General features: G+C 36.5%; 1 protein-coding gene and 1 pseudogene across 1 annotated transcript; one reads left to right on the plus strand and one right to left on the minus strand.

Annotated features, from left to right (window-relative positions):
• Positions 1-1,888: 1,888 nt before the first annotated feature.
• LOC117400602 (large ribosomal subunit protein bL32m-like) lies at positions 1,889-6,361 on the minus strand (annotated as a pseudogene).
• Positions 6,362-6,780: 419 nt separating this feature from the next.
• On the plus strand, positions 6,781-14,315 carry LOC117399744 (proteasome subunit alpha type-2-like). Its single transcript, XM_033999111.3, has 8 exons — positions 6,781-6,913; positions 8,014-8,090; positions 10,598-10,730; positions 11,166-11,288; positions 12,130-12,211; positions 12,419-12,492; positions 13,504-13,561; positions 14,039-14,315. Exons 1-8 carry the CDS (start codon positions 6,873-6,875, stop codon positions 14,153-14,155), a joined length of 705 nt encoding a protein of 234 aa, XP_033855002.1. The 5' UTR covers positions 6,781-6,872; the 3' UTR covers positions 14,156-14,315.
• Positions 14,316-19,421: the final 5,106 nt, after the last annotated feature.

The raw sequence follows: 19,421 nt of genomic DNA on the forward strand, positions 1-19,421 counted from the left end.
TGACATCCACAAAAGACTTAAAATGAACAATAATTTATTGCATTTCACAAATGGCCATGTTCATCATGAAATGTAATATAATTTGGCCTATGGCCTTGTCCATTGGAGCTCGACAGCCGCCCCTCTATGCTGACTGAACTATGATGTAATGTATATTAATTGAATGATAACTAATGCCAGCGGGCAGGAAAAGTGGCACTCTGGGCCACCTTCCCCCAAAAGGACAAGGCCGCTTAGTCTACCTTGCGATAGCAAAATAAAATCGCCCAGCCCACGATTAGAATGAATGACATTTTGTAGAATAGAGAAAAAAATCCTTGTAATTAATTGATGGATTTTCATTCGGGGTCTGATTAGATGGAGCTCGATAGCCGACCTCTATGCTGGCCTAACTACCTAATAAAGAAAAAAAAAAAAAAATTCAAATAAAAACATATCTTACCAACAGGCAGGACAAGTGGCACTTGGGGCCACCCTCCCCCAAAAGACAGACCCACTTAGAACGAAAGACATTTGATTTGATCCAGGGCTTGTCCACTGGAGTTCGATAGCGGCCCCTCATGCTGACCAAACTACCTAATCAAATTATAAATAAAAATTAAAACAGATCAAAATAGTCAAATTTTGCAGTCCTCCAAGCCAGTCTTACAAAACATACAACTAAAATGTTTTCAGTCCGAAGTATCTGCAGATCACATTATGTGTCCAAGTATTCGTTCTCCAAGATAAGCATTATTAATATAATTATCAACATTCTGTTTTGACTGACTTGAGGACCTGACACTTCTCCCTGTGAAATATTAACCTATTATAATTGTACTGAATGTAAAATAACTATTTTTAATATTTGTAAGGTGCTTTTATTTTTAATTTGAAAGAGAAAGCACAGTCTTTTTTTTTTGTGCTTCAGTTTGGTTTCCAACAGTTTGCATTTTGCAATGGGGAAACACAATGTTCGGGTCTGTTACCAAAGAAACATAAGAATAGTTATACAATTCTGTGGTTTCATAGGGAAAGAACTCATCCAGTAACAAGACAGCAAGCAAGGCAGATATTGAAAAAAAGAAAGTAGTTATACTAAAAGCTGATTCCTAAAAAAACAAGCCTCCTTTAAACCTAGTGAAGACCTCTAAAATCAACATGTGTTTGTTTGTGGATATGGGGATAAAAGCCAGGGTGAAAATGTTGCTCCAGACCTTGACCAGGCTGAAACCAATTCTGGACCTTCACATAAAATAACTTTTTAAAGACAGTTCTCAATCACCACGTGCATTTCCACTGGTTGTTCGATTGGATGTCGGGACCATTTATGGTCTTTCCCCAGTTTTTCATGTAAGCCCCCCTCCTTTAGAAAGAGAGAGTTCTCAATCATCAAGTACATTTCCCCCGTTTCTAAGGTTTGACTTTTCACAGCATGAACGTGGCTGCAGACAGGATCCCGTCCAAGGGCCGGAACCACAAAGACAACTAACCTTTTTAGGGAGCAGAGGCAAAAAAAAACAAACAAAAAAAACCCCCCATAAAATATAAATTAAAGGACATAAAAAGGATATTAAGACCTCTAAGGGGGAAATGGTCTTCAGAGTGGACATCTTCAGATTGTTTCTACATTGAAAGGGGCACACAGGTTGGTCATAATGGTGAGTCAGTGTTTATAGGAATTAAAAGTACCTCCTATAAGCGCCATCAGTATCACAAAATGAGAGATCACCATGACCCGTAAAAATGTAAGCTTGACACTGTATACCATAGATAGGACAAGTTCCATCTGATAGTTGCAAAAATGTGTCCCTACACAATGAGATACATAAAGTGGTTCTCTAGATAAATGTAACAGGACAGTTGGGATATCCATCCCCAGAGAGGGAAAATAATGAGAAGAACAGGATTGTTACTTGTTACAAAAATGTATTTCACAGGCAATGTTACTACATCAGTACTGTGTAAACCAGGAAGGACGCTGCCTCTTCCTCTCCACGATCCTCTTGCCTGCATCTGTATCTGCAGGCTTTTCCCCTTCGTACAGGACCACCGTCTCCACTGCAGGGTTGTTTAAGGGCTTTCCTTCCTGCACCTGAATCTGCCCTCGGATAATGGCTGTCTCACGACGAACCTTTTCATAGCAGAAGCCACAAAGAACATGCTTCTGTTTCAGATTTCCACATTCTGAGCAAGGCTCAATGTTAGTCTAAAATAAGAGAGAATTTTGTTTAAAATTTCTGTTTGAAAAAATATGGTAAGGTCAATACTGATAGGGCCCACAATAAAACACAGGATTAATATAAATAAAAGAAACAACTTTCATTGGCCCAACATAGATATTGGTCCCTTCTTGAGGTAAATGTGGATTTGAGATGAAATAGGTTTATATGACTACATTTTAGAATAAAGACTAAGAACTTTTTAAAATGGAACACAATTGAATACAATAGTGATGCAAAATAGCAGCATTCGGTTCTATACCTTTAGAGCAGGAGGCTGTTTGTAAACAAGGTATACAAGGAAAGAATACAAACAAGATTAAACCAAACCTGTTCAGGGGTTAGCTGGGGATTTTTCATATTTACTTACCTATGCTCACCACAACTTCACTACAGTCAACCTTGTGTTAAAAAATGTAATGGACAAACTACTTTTAAAGTGCAATAACACACTCCTGGGCTTGGCCTTGTGGCTCACAAAGCACCCAGGGTATGCAGTCATTTCATAACTACTGCTTACCCTGTCGTGTGTTATTGCTTACTTAATGACCACCTGTCCGCAGTGAACCCTCAGATAATCCAAGTGTAAACTTCCTATGTTAAATGAACTTTGTATGGTTTTAAAGTAATAGCTAGCTAAAAGACTAGCCCCATTTCCTGATACAATCGACTCAGAGGTGACATTCAAAAGGTTTTACCTTCTTTTGCAACATATAGAGGGGTTCAGAAAAGTATTTGTTATCTACAAGGCTGAACTGATTTATAGAGTGTGGCAATAGAGAATGACACCACACGTAATTCCTCTTCAAGGATGTTTTACCTGCTAAATCAATGTTAATATGGTGTCAAATTGTGATTTTACACATGCATGTGGTTTCTACTAAATGTTTTAAAATGAGAGTAATTGAGGTTTTACAAATTGAACTAGAACAAGTGTGAGGATATCCAGAGGCTTTAAACAAAGAATGACATTAAAATTAAATTAAATAAATACCACAGGTACAAAATTCGGTTTCAGAGCCTCAGAAATCGCTTTAATTCAATGGTAACCTCACTGTAACTAATATGTAATTTTAAATGCATTATTCATAGTGTTTTAATTAAATTATACCAAATCACGTTTTTATTTACAATGAAGGGAACACATAATACATGTTTTCATTATAAGAATTTGGGTGACACAGTGTATGTTCCCTTCATTGTAAAATAAACGTGACTTGGTATAATTTTATTAAAATGCTATTAATAATAAATTAATCATGGTTGTAGCAGCAGTTTAAGTATTCTGTAAATATTTTGTCTAACAGTTAAAAAGTACAATGCTTATGGGGCTGTGTTGTTATCAGAAGATATCGGCAAGGACATTGCATACAAACCAATGGAATACCTTGTGTGTGTGTATATATATATATATATATATATATATAAAATCAAAGAAAAAGGTAATGTAGGTACACAAAATTATGAATAATTGATAAAAGAAAATCAAGCTGAAGAAGGACGTAGTCTGAAACGTTCTGATATAATTTTTTTAAATTAATTATTCATATTTGTGTACTTGCATTCCCTTTTTCTTTTTGGAGGTACACAGCAGTTTTCCATGTTTTATTTATTTTTTTATTTTTTTATTAATAGAGAGAGAATGTATGCATGTCTCCAGTCATATGTGGTTTTCACGCTCACATCGCCTTCTAGCCAAAATTGTGCCATAGCCTTATGTTTTCGCCTATTGTCATTGATTTGCCCCGTTGCTGCTGTACTTTATGCATCTAGAGCAGGTCAAACATCAGAAAAAAAAAAATCACAAATTTATTGCCATATGTGTTGAAATACCGTCAGAGAAGACTTTCATAATTTCCATATCATGTTGAGAAATATGTACCAGTCTTGATCACAGTTTTGTCAATAGCAATTTTTAATAGTTGTATAGATATGGCAGTTTTCAAACCTCTCGCATCACCTCTGTGTCGCTTCTGGCGTTCATGGTCACGTTGCTGCAAAAGTGTCTCATCGCCAATTTAAGAATCACATTGCGTCTGGTGTGTGGCAGCCTTAAATTGGAACCTTAGTCCTGTAACCCGCAACTCCACAAATCAGCCAGCATTTTTGTAAATAGCACCAAGTGTAAAACAATAAAATAAATATGTATTCGTATCATGTGTGTCAATTTTAGGCGGAGCTTCTTTGTCAGCAAGGTGACACGGCTGAGAGAATTATTTTCCTCTGTCATCCCGTCTGGTGCTGTCAGTGTCAGTTTCCCAGCACACAGGACAGTATCGCTCAGTAACGAGGTGCAAACAGGTGACTGATCAATCTATAGGTGCGTTTACTAAAGTGCCTTTGTTGAAAAAATAAAAAAAAGTATATATTTTTATATACAATATATATGTATATATTTTTATATACAAATATATATTTTTATATACAAATATATATTTTTATATACAAGTATATATATATATATATATATATTATATATATATTATTTAACAGTGTGTATTTTTTAGGAAAATAGAATTTAAGTCTAATATGTTTAAGGACCCCAACTTTTGTTGGACTAGTACTACAATTTTGGTAGTTTCTAACCCTGAGTAGGTATACTACATCTCACCAGGATGTATTTATTCCCCAATTTAGGATTACAAAAATATAATTATTATTAAACTACTTTTGTATACCAGATAGTTATAAGTTTTCAGCCGGGGGCAATTTTGCAACAAACCCAAAACCTTGGTGACGATATAAAAAGGAACAACAGGTGATTTAGACATTTATTTTGAGTATATTTATGCATTGGAGATGCTTAGTAAAAAAAAAAAAAAAAAGATCAAAAAAGCACCTTTGTTTGGATGAGTTTTTGTGGGTGCGTCTTCGACAGCGGTTGATCTCAATGGTGCGTCTCTTTTTGGGAGCTGCCATCCAGAAAATATTATCCAAAAAGCTGTGCTCTTCAGTCTCCTCATTTCTGTGTGGCTGGGGAAAGATACCAGGACACTGGACTGCCAAAGCAGGAACAACTGTGCACATGAAAATAACAGACAACACACTGTTAAGTAGGCCTATTACATTATATGAATTCAGTAATAGTACAAATAAATGTCTCTTGCAGTCACTCAACAACTGAGCTTTTGTAAAAATTACAGAACCTTGACAAAGGCATAGCTCCATCTATCCCATGGTTGAGGATCCTCCCCAGGACACTCTACTAAACAAGCTGTGTGTAGGAAGGCCTGGTATGTGCACGCGATTTACATTCGCCAAAGAATAACATAACAAACCCAATCCATATGATACCCTTTCCAACGTGCTACTGGTGTCTTTAGCCTAATGCCATGATGTCAAAATGAGTTGAAGATCAGCTGGCTTGCGGCATTCTTAAAAACACAGGTGTGGTTTTTGGCATGTTTTGTTATCTGGTATCAATCTATACAGCGGTTTGCAGCAAAATAAGGCAATGAAAATAAATGTTGTGCTTTGGCATGGAATGACCCTTCTTGTTTTGTTGTTGGTTTTTTGAGGCTCCATTTTGTTAGCTCAAGTGATGCCCAATTATCCTAATACAACACTACATTTGTCCATTCACCTCCTGGTTTACAGGTAATGGAAGGTAATCATGTGCAACTTTGTCAGTGTACGGTTATGGTGGGGTACTACAGTATTTCATTGCAGTAACACAGACGATAGGGGCATTAAACTCCACCCAATTAAAGCAAAAAAGTCTGCCCATTAAAAGGTCAAATGCAAAAATGTACCGGCTTCAACTACATTATATCACGCAACCAGTATTATACGTTAACGTATATTACATATTACAATACAACACTACCAATACTGTTTTTACAACATTTTCTATCATAAGAGATAATACACTCGAAAAACTGCCTGATGACAGTGCGAACCACACACACACAGTTAAGAAATACACAACAAATGTATTGCTACCGATACCTGCACGATTATTAAAACCGATCGCTTGTAGAATCCTTGATTCCAGGTGAAGAAATGAACGCCTGAAAAAAACCATAAGCCCCGTTGCACTCATTATCGCAATTTAAATTTATATCCCAACCAAAATTACTACATGTGTGATTGTGCTGGGTGCATCTGAGGGTCACTCACACAGTGCGAGTGCCGGCGTGTGACGAAATAATAGTTTGCATTATGGGAATTGTAGTTTTTTGTTTTGTTTAAAAAAAAAAAAAGCAGGCGCCTGGGCATAGTTCCATAGCTTCATTCGACAGGAAGAGTTGTGCATTTCTTTTATGGAAAAATAAACAGCTAATATTGGTTCGTTTATTAAACCTACAAATGTGTATTACTAATAGTGTAAGTGGAATTAAACAGGCAGTAGCGGGCCATCGTTATATACAGATTGTTTCACCGGGCTGAAGTTAGAAACCAACCCTTGCTGACGTCACTTTGTTGTATTCTTCGTATGTAATGTTAAAAGAACACTTCTTTTTCAACACAAGGTTCCACAAACTACCGGCTCCTTTAAATCACGAATTCATTAATAAAAAGTGGACTATCAAACATGTACTGTTGAATTGTATTGTGGGATTTGTAGTTTCAAGGATCGTTATGTTCCAGGATGCTCTGCGTTACTCACGTTTCTCCGCCAATCACCGTGCGTGTCAGCGTTGAGCTCGTTACCCCGGCAAGTGAGTTAAAATGACGGAAAGAGGATACAGTTTCTCGCTGACAACTTTCAGGTAAATTAAACCGTTTTTCCCAGATCTATGAAAGAAAAAGGATTAGTATATTTTAAATGCTGTGGAAGAATAATGTAAAATGGTTAAACTCACAATTTCAGTTTATAAAATGTCTAAAATACAAGCCATGCAGAGTTGCACAGTCACCCGGTTGTTGGCCTACGTATATATGTACCAGACGGTGTGTATTTAAATGATACAGGTTTTTGTTTTCACCTTTAAATAAGGTATGCTAAACTCAATCAACGGAATTATTCCTAGTTGACACTAACATTCGTTATGATTTGTAATTATTAAATGCATTTTATTAAGTGGTGTTAATAATAATAGGCCCATTTACATTGTATGGAGAATGTGCTTTCACTTTCGTTTATTTATATTTTCTAATTCACGCGAATTGTTTTTTAAAACAGTTGCACACATGATGATGTAAGACCCCATAAGTATAACTTTTAATGTTTAATGTTTACAAATAATAATATGAAATGCACCAAATCTTTTTTTTTCCCCCATTGATATAATTTTTACACTGTAACTGTCAGCTGACTGCGAGAATAACATGTGATGAACTGTTTTACAAATACATTCATTGGTGTGCCAACTAATAAATAACTAACAAGTATCGTGTAAATTGGTTTAAATCGTACTTGAACGCAGGATGAACAATGCTGATGTGCAAGTCATACACGTTGGCTTAGCCTTGTATTGAAAACTTGTTCTGTCATGAATATTTGATGTTCTGGCTTCAGTTTTATATGGACAGATCTTTTTGTTATTTTTGTGTGTCGTTTTTTTGGAGAGGGGAGGTAATACAGTTTTAAAAAGTTTATGAAAACTGATTTTTTTTTTTTTTTTTTTAATACTGTAATTTGAACCACGTTTCTGTTTAGTGGGAGTTTGTGTTGACAAATCGGTCTAGGGTGCAGAAGGTTCAACTATGGAAACCTTATTATGCACACACACGTCCATATCTTTAGTGCTAATACATATCACTGTAACTAACAAAAAAGTGATCCATGAGCTTTTTGTATTTATAACAAAAGTACAAAGACCCCCAAATATGTGTATTATAATATAATATATATTTTTTCCATTTGCAGCCCTTCTGGCAAATTGGTTCAGATTGAATATGCCCTGGCAGCTGTAGCAGCAGGAGCGCCATCAGTTGGAATAAAAGGTAATTATTATTATTATTATTATTATTATTATTATTATTATTATTTAGCAGTTTGTGTGTTCCACATAGCCAGTTAAAGAAGAAATCACGGAGGTCTGTTTTCTTATCGAATAACTTAACAACATAGTGCTGAAGATCGTTTGGTTCTTTTTTTAGGAATATGTTGAATTTTCAAATATGCAGCTTGAATGGCTGATACGTATTACCTAATCACCATCAGTACAGTAAGTTATTAGGTACCAGGAAGCAAAAGAAACGTAATCTGCATTTAGGTAAAATAAACAAGCAAAAAAACAAGATGTCTTCAGTTTAGGGTCCAGTGACAATGTTACTAGTTCAAATAAGAGGGCAAGAATGGATAAGCCTTTTGTTATTACTCCTTTAAATATAAATGTTTACGTTAAGAAATAGTAGTGGTTTGTTTGTACTGTTTGTCTGGTACTTAAAATTACATTTTTATAGTGGATCTGGTAGAAGGTGTTTTATGTGCTTGCAGTGTACTAGGGCAGGAATTTCAAATAGTATGCTGTTTCCTTTTTTTTTTTTTTAAAGAGAGAAATACTTTTCTTTTATTATTATTATTATTATTATTATTATTATTATTATTATTTGGGAAATATACATAGTAAAACAATTTTAACCTGCATTTATGTGTTTAGACAGAGAATGTATCAATTAAGAATTCAGGCTATAATTCCTTCTTAGAGGTTGGGTCTGTTTTTTCTGTGTGGTCAGAATTTGTGCAGTCTTGAATACAGTACCTGCCAACTAAGCACCAACTATCTACGGTCCCTCTTAGTTAGCCACTCTGGCTAAAGCAGCTTAAGTTTTTCCAGTGTGGATAAAAAAAATGTTAAGCCACTTAACAATACTGTAAACAAGTTAAACATAATGTTTCACAAGGCAAAAAGATGTGTGTTTTATTTGAAAACATGTAGATATTTAAATTATTATTATTATTATTTATTTCTTAGCAGACGCCCTTATCCAGGGCGACTTACAATCGCAAGCAAATACAAATACATTCAAGTGTTACAATATAAGTCATACAATAAGAACAAGAAATACAATAATTCTCAAGTGTGACAAACCACAATTCAATAATACAGCAGATAATAGTGAAAGTTACATCAGGATATGATTAAGTAGTGATAGTTACATCAGGATATGATTAAGTACAAAATACTACAGATTAAACACTTGGCAGATTACAATATTCTGAGGTACAGGATTAAATGCAGTAAAATAGGGGGCAGATAAGAACAAAATAAAGCATATTTAAATGAAGGGTGATAGTGTCCCAGGATAAATGCCAGACCCTACCCTTTACAATACACATAAACAGTATATTTAAAGTTCACTATAACTCTGATTCCCATTTAATAAATTCCAAACTTAGTCCCAAATGAAAAAATGTCATTATAGATTTCCTAAATTCTGAATAGGTTTGCAGAGATATTCATGTACTGCATAATCCTTTACATTATTTTGACTTGTGACGCGGTTTTCTTTCCACTGCAGGACATTGCTATTAGTGTATGTTATTATTAATGCCAACCTGACCAACCGCAGCTCTAGTTACACAAGTTTGTACTAATGTGATTAATAATATTAGTAGGATTGTACAGCCACTACTGCGTTAAAAAAAATATATATATATTACTGTTCTTTCACCTGGGACTACTGACAGTAATGTTGCACCGATTCTACATTAAAACTCAATATATCCTATCCTAGTGAGACAAATCCTTTTTTTTAAATAATAAATGTTTATTTTTTTATTAAATTGTTCCTCTTTAGAATCCACTCTTACGATTTCCAAAATATATTTCAGCACATTTTAAAGAGATGGCAAACAACGAGAAAAAAAAAAAAAATTGGCTGTGATCTTTTGAAGCTGCGTGTTTCTGTTCTTTAGTGACCAGAGGGTATGTTTGAAACTAGGACTGCTTCACCTACCTGTGACTATCACGTTCATATTTTAGTTGTGTGTACATGGTTGGTATTCCTTGGGCTACATCTTTTGCAACATGATTCTGATAATTTGGATGCCATGTTTTTAAAAATAAAAAAAAAATTTTTACAAGCAGCGCCGTCCGCTGACTGTTTCTAATTAGAACCTCTGTTCTCCCGCCAAACACAACGTTTGTGGCATACATTTTATGTGAACAAACTAAAGGGCCTTCATTGGGCAAAATGAAATCAAACTAAACAGTCTGCATTGATTCATGTACCAGCACCCATTGAAAATAATCGTGCTGGCATCTTACACAAGTACATTCTTCAAAGCCTTTGCCACCGTGGCGAACTTGGTGAAAAATAGTTGAGCCACAAGGGAAAATGTTTTGCTGGTGGTGAGCGGCTAGCAGGAACGCAGACTATTCCTTTGTCAGAATACAGAATAGGCAAGGTAGACAGTTTAATCAAAATTGTGTACTGTATACCAAATGTGTTTCCACTTTTTAACCAACCATTGTATATCAGTTCTTCATCTTTGCTTTTTTCAGCTGCTAATGGAGTGGTGTTGGCAACAGAGAAGAAACAGAAGTCCATTCTGTATGATGAACAGAGTGTACACAAAGTGGAGCCAATCACCAAACACATAGGCATGGTGTATAGTGGCATGGGTCCTGATTACAGGTACCTCTTTGACAAAATATTGAAGACAGTTCTAAGGACAGAATGTAAACTGGTTTGCACGCTCCAGTTTATTATAGCAGGGGTCTGCCATTATAGATTCCATGTCCAGTTTCACCTTCATACACTACTCACCTAAACCTTTTATGAAGTGCAAAATAAGTAAATGTTAAGTTTGAATCACATTTGTACAGAATCACCTTATTTTTATTTGAAAACTGCAAATGCTGAAAAACTAGTGCATCACGTTTCCTTTTTTTACATATTGGTATACATCTAGAGAACTGTTTTTGTGATGTACCATGGTGATGACATTCTTTAGTTCAGTTTTGAGTGTGTCAGAATGTGATTAAGACATAGGTATTAAGACTGTATTTGTTTTATGTTAATACTGTTTTAGAATGTCTGATAACTATTGTGGGTGTTTTTCTTGTCCAGGGTGCTGGTACGAAGAGCTCGGAAATTGGCTCAGCAGTACTTTCTGGTTTATCAGGAGCCTATTCCTACTGCTCAGCTAGTACAGAGGGTGGCGTCAGTAATGCAGGAGTACACACAGTCCGGGTGAGGATTTATTTTATTTTAATCAAGACCATTAATTAAAACCATTTCAATTGGTCTTGATTTGTCACACTGAAGGAAAGGGTTGGTGCACGCTGATTGTCTCATCACATTTCAGTTGATTTCTAAATAGACTATTAACATTTAGATTTAAAACACATCGTTTGATGTGAAAGCACTGGATTGCTTTAATATTAAAAATAAAAACAGACCACAGCCAATTTAAAAAACAATCCATAATAGATGCAAAGCATAACTAATTAAATAGTTTCACTGCTGGTAATCGCAGGATCATGGCTGTTTAGCGATGGAGAGATTTTTCTTCTGCACATTTCTTTGGCTGAGCATAAGTCGCAACAAAAACTGAAAATTCCAAGAAAATGTTAAGCACCTGATGGGCAATTTAACTTTTGATGTTAAAACTTCAAATGATCATACTTCAAAACTACAATGTTGTTAGTTCAGTGCTCTTGCTCTCAGCCAGAGATTTGGAGTTCACAAACTAAGGTACTTCAGTGTCACTCATTAGCCCTAAATCGAATGAAGCTGAAACCTCTCTTCTATTCCATTGATCGGAACATTGAGGGATCTAAAAACTGCTGTTATCATGATTAAAATGAGGTAAAGTTGTGTTAATAAATGATCTAAATCAACAATGCATGCAAGTTTGTAAAACACCAGGTAAGAAAATAACCTTTTGGATTACTTGAATTGATCCCTGTAAGCATTTATGGACCTGGTAGATTATGTGTTGTGGTTTTAAGACAGTCAAAGTCTTAATTGGTGTTGACTAGTTATAAAAAAAAAGTACAATATTTCTATTTACACACTTGTGCTTTTTCAGTGGTGTGCGTCCATTTGGAGTATCGTTGCTGATTGCTGGTTGGGACGAGGGACGTCCGTATCTATTCCAGTCTGACCCATCAGTAAGTAAAGCATGCTCATATATATGGTCATCTGTATGCATAACATGTGGATAACAAATATTAGAATGAACTGCATTAATTGTACAGCCATGCTGTCCAACCTTACAACTGAAGTGATTTCTAAGCAGTTACTTTATTCAATGTTAAATGCAGTTAATAAAAAACAGATCTTATTTTATTTTATTTTTTAAAATATTTTTCATACAGGGTGCTTATTTTGCATGGAAAGCCACAGCAATGGGAAAGAATTATGTAAATGGGAAAACCTTTCTTGAAAAAAGGTATGTATTTGTTTTTTTGCTTTTATTAAATTGAATCACAATATATATATGGGTTTAGCATTTAACCCTTTGCGGTCCATTGTCGGACCTGGTCCGACATTGCAATTATTCCCATCAGGTCCATTGTCGGACCCTGTCGAGAAAACCATTCAATGGCCGAGTGGGAACGACTGGAGCCGAGACAAGTCGGGGAAAAAAAAAAAAAAAAAAAGGCGTATCTCATGATTAGTCATACATGGCCCTGGTATCAGATAACGGCGCGGTCATAAGTAAACAAGCTGCCTGATAGCGAGTCCCCGCACAGAGAACACAGACATTTGCAGAGCTTTTTTGAGATGTTATAGTAATAAAATAATTACTTGGATCGCATTATTGAGGAGTTTGGTGATAAAACGAGTGATCAGGAGATGATTGATCGGTATGTACGACTATTATTATTATTATTATTATTATTTATTTCTTACATAGGTGAAAGCTATAGTGAACGAAAGGGTGGGGCGGGGCTGGAGATGCCTAGTGAGTGCTTTGTTGATATGCAGGGCCATTTAAACCTGTTTGACTGTGAAAAAAAATACTTTTAAACGGCGCGTCTAAAATTAACTGCGCGTGTGAAAATAAATTAGACCTGGCGTGCCTGACGCGCGTTTAATAAATGGACCGCAAAGGGTTAAAGTACATACATTTTGGGTATAAATTGTATTTATCTTATTTAATTTAATAGTATGAATTTATGAAAAAGCACAGTACTGTTTAGTTTATTTATGAATCCAAATGATTATCTCAGTTTTTTCAGAAAACCGCCAGTAGCCAAGTATAAGACCATGTGCCTATTTGTGCGATTTTATATGGTATATGATTTGAAGCTATGAAAAAAGTGCTAAGTTAAATAAATCGTTTTTCTGTCCAGGCTGCCACTTGTGGCATGCAGGCATTCTTGATTTCCTATCCACATAGGTTTATAAAAGAAGCTGCTGGAATCAGTGTGTGTTTGTTTTGTTTTTTCTAATACAGATACAATGAAGATCTGGAGCTTGAAGATGCCATTCACACAGCAATCTTAACGCTAAAGGTTAGCTGTTCGATTTTGTTTCCATTTTTTTATTCTTAAAAAATATATAGCTTATATATTTGTTTATTTACTTATAATACTTTTTTCCTCCTATGAAGTTGTCTTGTGACTGTGTGTGTGTGTGTGTGTGTGTGTGTGTGTGTGTGTATATATGTATATATATGTGTGTGTGTGTGTGTGTGTGTGTGTGTGTGTGTATATATATATATATATATATATATATTGGTGCCTTCGAGCATAGAATAATCCCTCAAAACTAATTATATTAAAACTAAGACATGTACAGTATATAATCTCCTCTATATAAAGACAAGCTCACCACTAGTAGTCTCTCAAAACAGTGGCAATCTGATGATCTTCCTCTATCAGGACCAGCTCTGTTAGGAACATTTTAGTCCCTTTGGTGCTTCGAGGGATTCCACTTTATTATCTGTTTTACAAATTTACATTCCATGTGATCCGTTTGTGTATTAACAGGAAAGTTTTGAAGGGCAGATGACTGAAGATAACATAGAGGTCGGTATCTGCAATGAAGAAGGGTTTAGACGACTCTCTCCAGCAGAGGTTAAAGATTACCTGGCTGCCATCGCTTAAAACAAACCAACATCCAAACTATTCCTTCTGAGTTGTGTAGGTTTCTTCAGTAATGTACAAATACTGTATTTTCAATTGAGGAGCATTTTTATCCATTTGTATTTTTTTTTTTTTTTTTTCTTGTTGGAAAACAAAAAATAAATACCAGTAATTAAACATGGTTTCGACTACCCATTGTTAATGAACTCCAATGTTTGCTGAAAATATGTTCTTGTTGAGTCCAAAAGTAAAAAAGCATATCCATCTCAAGGACCGTACACCACTGCTTTTGAGTAAGAAACTATGCTAGAGTAGGTAAATTGGGTGATGTTAGTGATGGCTTGCACTGATCCCATTAATGTCTTTTGCTTCTTGAGCCATGCTTTCTTAATCAGAGTAAGAACTCTTCCCTTATACCATTCACACTGTTGACTGTGGGCATGTGTTTTTAGTTTGTTTTTAGCTGTCACTCAATTCATTTTTTTTTAGTAATACCAGTACATATGTCATTAAGTATGCATGTCATACATTATAAACTTGTGTTCATTAGTTGACAGGAACAATCAGGATACTGTACCCAAGTTATAACATTTTAGACAGTTATCATGGATTCTACCAGTGAAGTGTAGCTTCTTTTTTTCCTGCTGGGGATACAGTACATCCCCCTTGGTGAAAGGAATATAGTGTAAGCCTCCATCCATCCATTTACCTAGGACTGCTAATCAGCTGTGATGAAAATTGATTAAGGCATTAAGTTATTAAGGAGTATTAGAATATGGGATATAAATCCTGCGTTCTTCATTGTTTTATTTTACATGCGATTTTTTTTTCTAACACATTTTGAGCTGTAAGCACAGCGATATTCACATTTACTCTCTTTGAAGGGTCACTTCTCAATAGTCTTGCTCTGATATACATTTCATGAGCACTTGAAAATAAAAAGTGGTTTATTGTAAACCCATTTATGAATTTTAATGATCGTATTTTTATATTTTTCAAGTTATCATACCAAACATACCCAGCCATACACACACATACACAGCGGTCCAGATAAGCTGTGTACCTCCTGTTTTTGCACAAATTTAAATTTAGTGCGTATTTCAGATTTTTTAAGGTGCAAAAACTCAACCTACTCCATTACCATTAAAGATTGTACACTATTTATCAAGATTACTCATGACTTAAAGCTAATGCTGCATTTTACCCCCTGAAAATACATTTTACTCTATGTTAAAATGAGGGTAAGTTACTCACAGACCCAAAACCTTATCTGGAGCTCTGCACATACAAGTGAAAAAGAGAAAGAAGCTTCCAGTATATGGTCATTTAAATAAGGCTAAATACAATTTTATGGAGAAAACTATTACAAAAAGTACAGGTCCATACCCGAATCATTTAAACATAGCCTCTAAACTAGAAAAAAAAAAAAAAAAAAACTTTTGCTATGCCTGGTCTCAGGTCTGAACTCCAACATTCGTTCTGTATTGTGCTTGGGATCAATGAGGGACTGTCGCATGTTGGTCAATTGTTTTCCCCAAGTTCCCAGTGGGCCATCCTTCAAATGTCAGGGTGTGGTAGTCTGAGGCAGGTTTGGCTGTCAAGACAATCCCAGACATATTCAGAATACTTTGTGTACTTTATGTCTCTTTCATGGCTAATATTTATGGTTACCAAGCCTGCTGCCTTTGAAAAACAGCTTAATATCAAAAAAGGCTGACATTGTGCTTTACGAAGAAATGAATATGACTGAAAGAACCTAATTCAGTCCAACCTGAATGAAGATGAAAAAGCAAATGCTCATGTCATGCCAAATCGCTGCACAAACTCTGTTAAAGTGTTGATCTCGCCCCATCCTACTTTAGGATCCATGCTATAAAGCTGTTCATGTTCATCTTAGACTCTATAAAGAAAGTAGATATGATGACCAAGGCTGAGGTTAAAATGATCCCATTCTTTTCAACTACTGAATTAGTGTCTTCATTTCTTAATTCAAATAATACAACAAAAGTATCTCCTCAGAAGCACACTTTGGCACAAATTACTTGCAACTTTGGAGCAAGTTAACCAGTGGTGTACCACAGGGATCAGTATTAGGTCCTCTGCTATTCCTAATCTACATTAATGATTTAGATTCTGGTATAGTAAGCAAACTTGTTAAATTTGCGGACAACACAATAATAGGAGGAGTGGCAAACACTGTTGCAGCAGCAAAGGTCATTCAAAATGATCTAGACAGCATTCAGAACTGGGCAGACACATGGCAAATGACATTTAATAGAGAAAAGTGTAAGGTACTGCACGCAGGCAATAAAAATGTGCTTTATAAATATCATATGGGAGATACTGAAATTGAAGAAGGAATCTATGAAAAAGACCTAGGAGTTTATGTTGACTCAGAAATGTCTTCATCTAGACAATGAGGGGGAAGCTATAAAAAAGGCCAACAAGATGCTCAGATATATTTTGGAAAGTGTTGAATTTAAATCAAGGGAAATAATGTTAAAACTTTACAATACATTAGTAAGACCTCATCTAGAATATTGTGTTCAGTTATGGTCACCTTGTTACAAAAAGGATATTGCTGCTCTAGAAAGAGTGCAAAGAGCGACCAGAATAATTACGGGTTTAAAAGGCATGTCGTATGCAGACAGGCTAAAAGAATTGAATCTATTCAGTCTTGAACAAAGAAGACTACGCGGTGATCTGATTCAAGCATTCAACCTGACTTTTTCGACCTGAAAAAAGAAACAAGGACCAGGGGTCAGAAAATAGGAGGTACTTTTTTACACAGAGAATTGTGAGGGTCTGGAACCAACTCCCTAGTAATGTTGAAGCTCACACCCTGGGATCCTTCAAGAAGCTGCTTGATGAGATTCTGGGATCAATAAGCTACTAACAACCAAACAAGCAAGATGGGCCGAATAAGCAAAACATCACACAAATAAATGTGTTTGTTCTATGTCATTGGTTACGGTAGTTCTCGTACAGCATTCTTGATTTACTGTGATCCACTACATTTCAATTTCAGTATAAGTTTTTGTGGCGTCTGCTGCTTTCATCTCTGCTGTATATGTTGCCAGAGCACAGGGGCATGGAACTCTGCACGCAACATGTAAATGGTTGTGCGTTATGCTTTGATAACTACGGTATATGTATTCTGTTTTTATGTTGTGAACCAGTTTATTGCAATAACTCTAGAGTGGCGTCTAGAGTCCAGGCACTTACAACTTTTGATGGCTGATAATTTGTGTTTGTGCAGTGTAATTCTTTTGTCACTTGGTTTCGTTCTTTTATAACAGTGGTTGTGTAATAGTCCTGCACTCTCGTGTTTTCTGTTGATATTGGGTTGCTTAAACTCCATATCTGCATTAGTTTCTTTGCTGCTTTTGAGTTTGAGTGGTTTCATAGCTGTAATGTCACACTTTTTTTCTCCTCAATTTGGAAAGCCCAAACATTTAACCCAGCTCACCGCTGCCACCCTGGCACTGACTTGGGAGAGACGAAGATGGACACACGCGTCCTTCGAAACGTGTGCCGTTAGCCGTCCGCTTTTTTTTCACTCTGCGGGCCCGCCATGCAGCCACCTCAGAGCTACAACGTCGGAGGACCATGCAGCTCTGGGCAACTTAGAGGTAGGCCCGCAGGCGCCCGGCCAGTCTACAGGGGTCGCTGGTGTGTGGTGAGCCAAGCACACCCTGGCCGACCTAAGCCCTCCCCACTCGGGTGGTGCTCGGCCAATTGTGGGCCGTCCCCTGGGAACTCCCGTCCACGGTCAGCAGTGTCTATAGCCTGGAATCGAACCGGCGTTCTCCAGGCTATAGACGCATCCTGCACTCCACGCGGAGTGCCTTTACCGGATGTTTCACTCGGGAGCCTGCGATGTCATATATTTCTAGTTCAAGTCTGATGTTAAACATGGTGTTTTTGTTAAAGATTTAGGATCTGTTTCTGAAAGGATATGGAGAGATTTTCGAAGTGTAGCTTCCCACCAATAATGAGAGGAAGCGTTTCTTTGAAGATCTTATTCTGCATCAAGCTGCCAAGGCCCCAGCCTCAAAAAAGAAAACAGGTTTGTTTTATTTCTGGTTGTAAAGCTTAAATTGTTGTTTTAAAACAAGTCGTCTATACCAGATTTATTACAGTACTTAACAGGCTACTAGTTTGCAAAATGCAGTAGTGCACCATGTAATTTTCAATAAAATTCAAATGCTGACTTTACTTTACAAGTACTGGCTTATAACACATGAACAAAGTTCAAATATACAATCCTGTAAAGAGCGCCTTTCTCTCCAGTCATGTCTCCATTCATAGTGGAGAAGGCGATGGATGTACTGCCCTTGGCCCCTCCGGTCCATCCTCGGCAGCTGACTGAGCCGGAGCTTCGTCGGCTAGAGGAGCAGAAGGAGGACACGTTGAGGGAGCTGCGGATCTTCCTCCGCAATGTCACCGGCCGCCTTATCATGGACAAGCGATTCCGAACCTTCACCAAGCCTGTTGACCTTCAAGAGGTATACCAGCCTCCATGCCACAGTGGTTATAGCAAGACAATGCACCTATCCTGGGCTGAATACAGAGTTGGTGATGGTAGTGGCAGTATTGCTTATAGTCTAGGGGAAAGGTTACATTTTAATTTACCAGTAATAGTAACTCAAGCACCCTTGCTAGGATCACTTCAAAATCCAATCCAATTCAAAGTAATTGGTTTATAGAAACTTCTATTTTTCGCTCTCCATTTTGGTTTAAACTGTTCTGTACTGTGGTATGCAGTTATGAGCCTCTGACAATGGATGGGGGGGCTTTGATCCACATTGGCACCTGCAAAAACTGCTACCAAAGGTTCTGTGGTTGTCAAGTCTAATGTAGAGGAACCGTTCAATAATATATAGCAGGTTTAGAGGTCTTTGCTGTTGACTGCAGTTGTTTTTAATGTTTTAGGTTGATGATTACTGCCAGGTTATCAAGCTACCCATGGACCTCTCTACTGTCCTTAGAAAAATTGACATGCATAAGTACAGTACTGTGAAGGAATATCTTTGTGATGTAGTCCTGATCTGTAGTAATTCATTGGAATACAATCCAGGCAAAGATCCTATAGGTATCTTTTTTACTTCTCCTTAATTTGTTTTCATATGTAAGGAAGCAAATCTGATAACTCGTACCAATTAACACTACAGGCAATGCCATGCATGTCAGTGAAACCTGTTACACAAAAATAACACTTCATGCGACTTACTGTTGAGATGTTGATGCATTTCCCAGCTAACTGGTGTGAGTAGATGCTGAAAAA

The sequence above is a fragment of the Acipenser ruthenus genome, chromosome 4 (genome assembly GCF_902713425.1).
Source record: "Acipenser ruthenus chromosome 4, fAciRut3.2 maternal haplotype, whole genome shotgun sequence".
In the NCBI taxonomy this organism is placed as follows: domain Eukaryota; kingdom Metazoa; phylum Chordata; class Actinopteri; order Acipenseriformes; family Acipenseridae; genus Acipenser; species Acipenser ruthenus.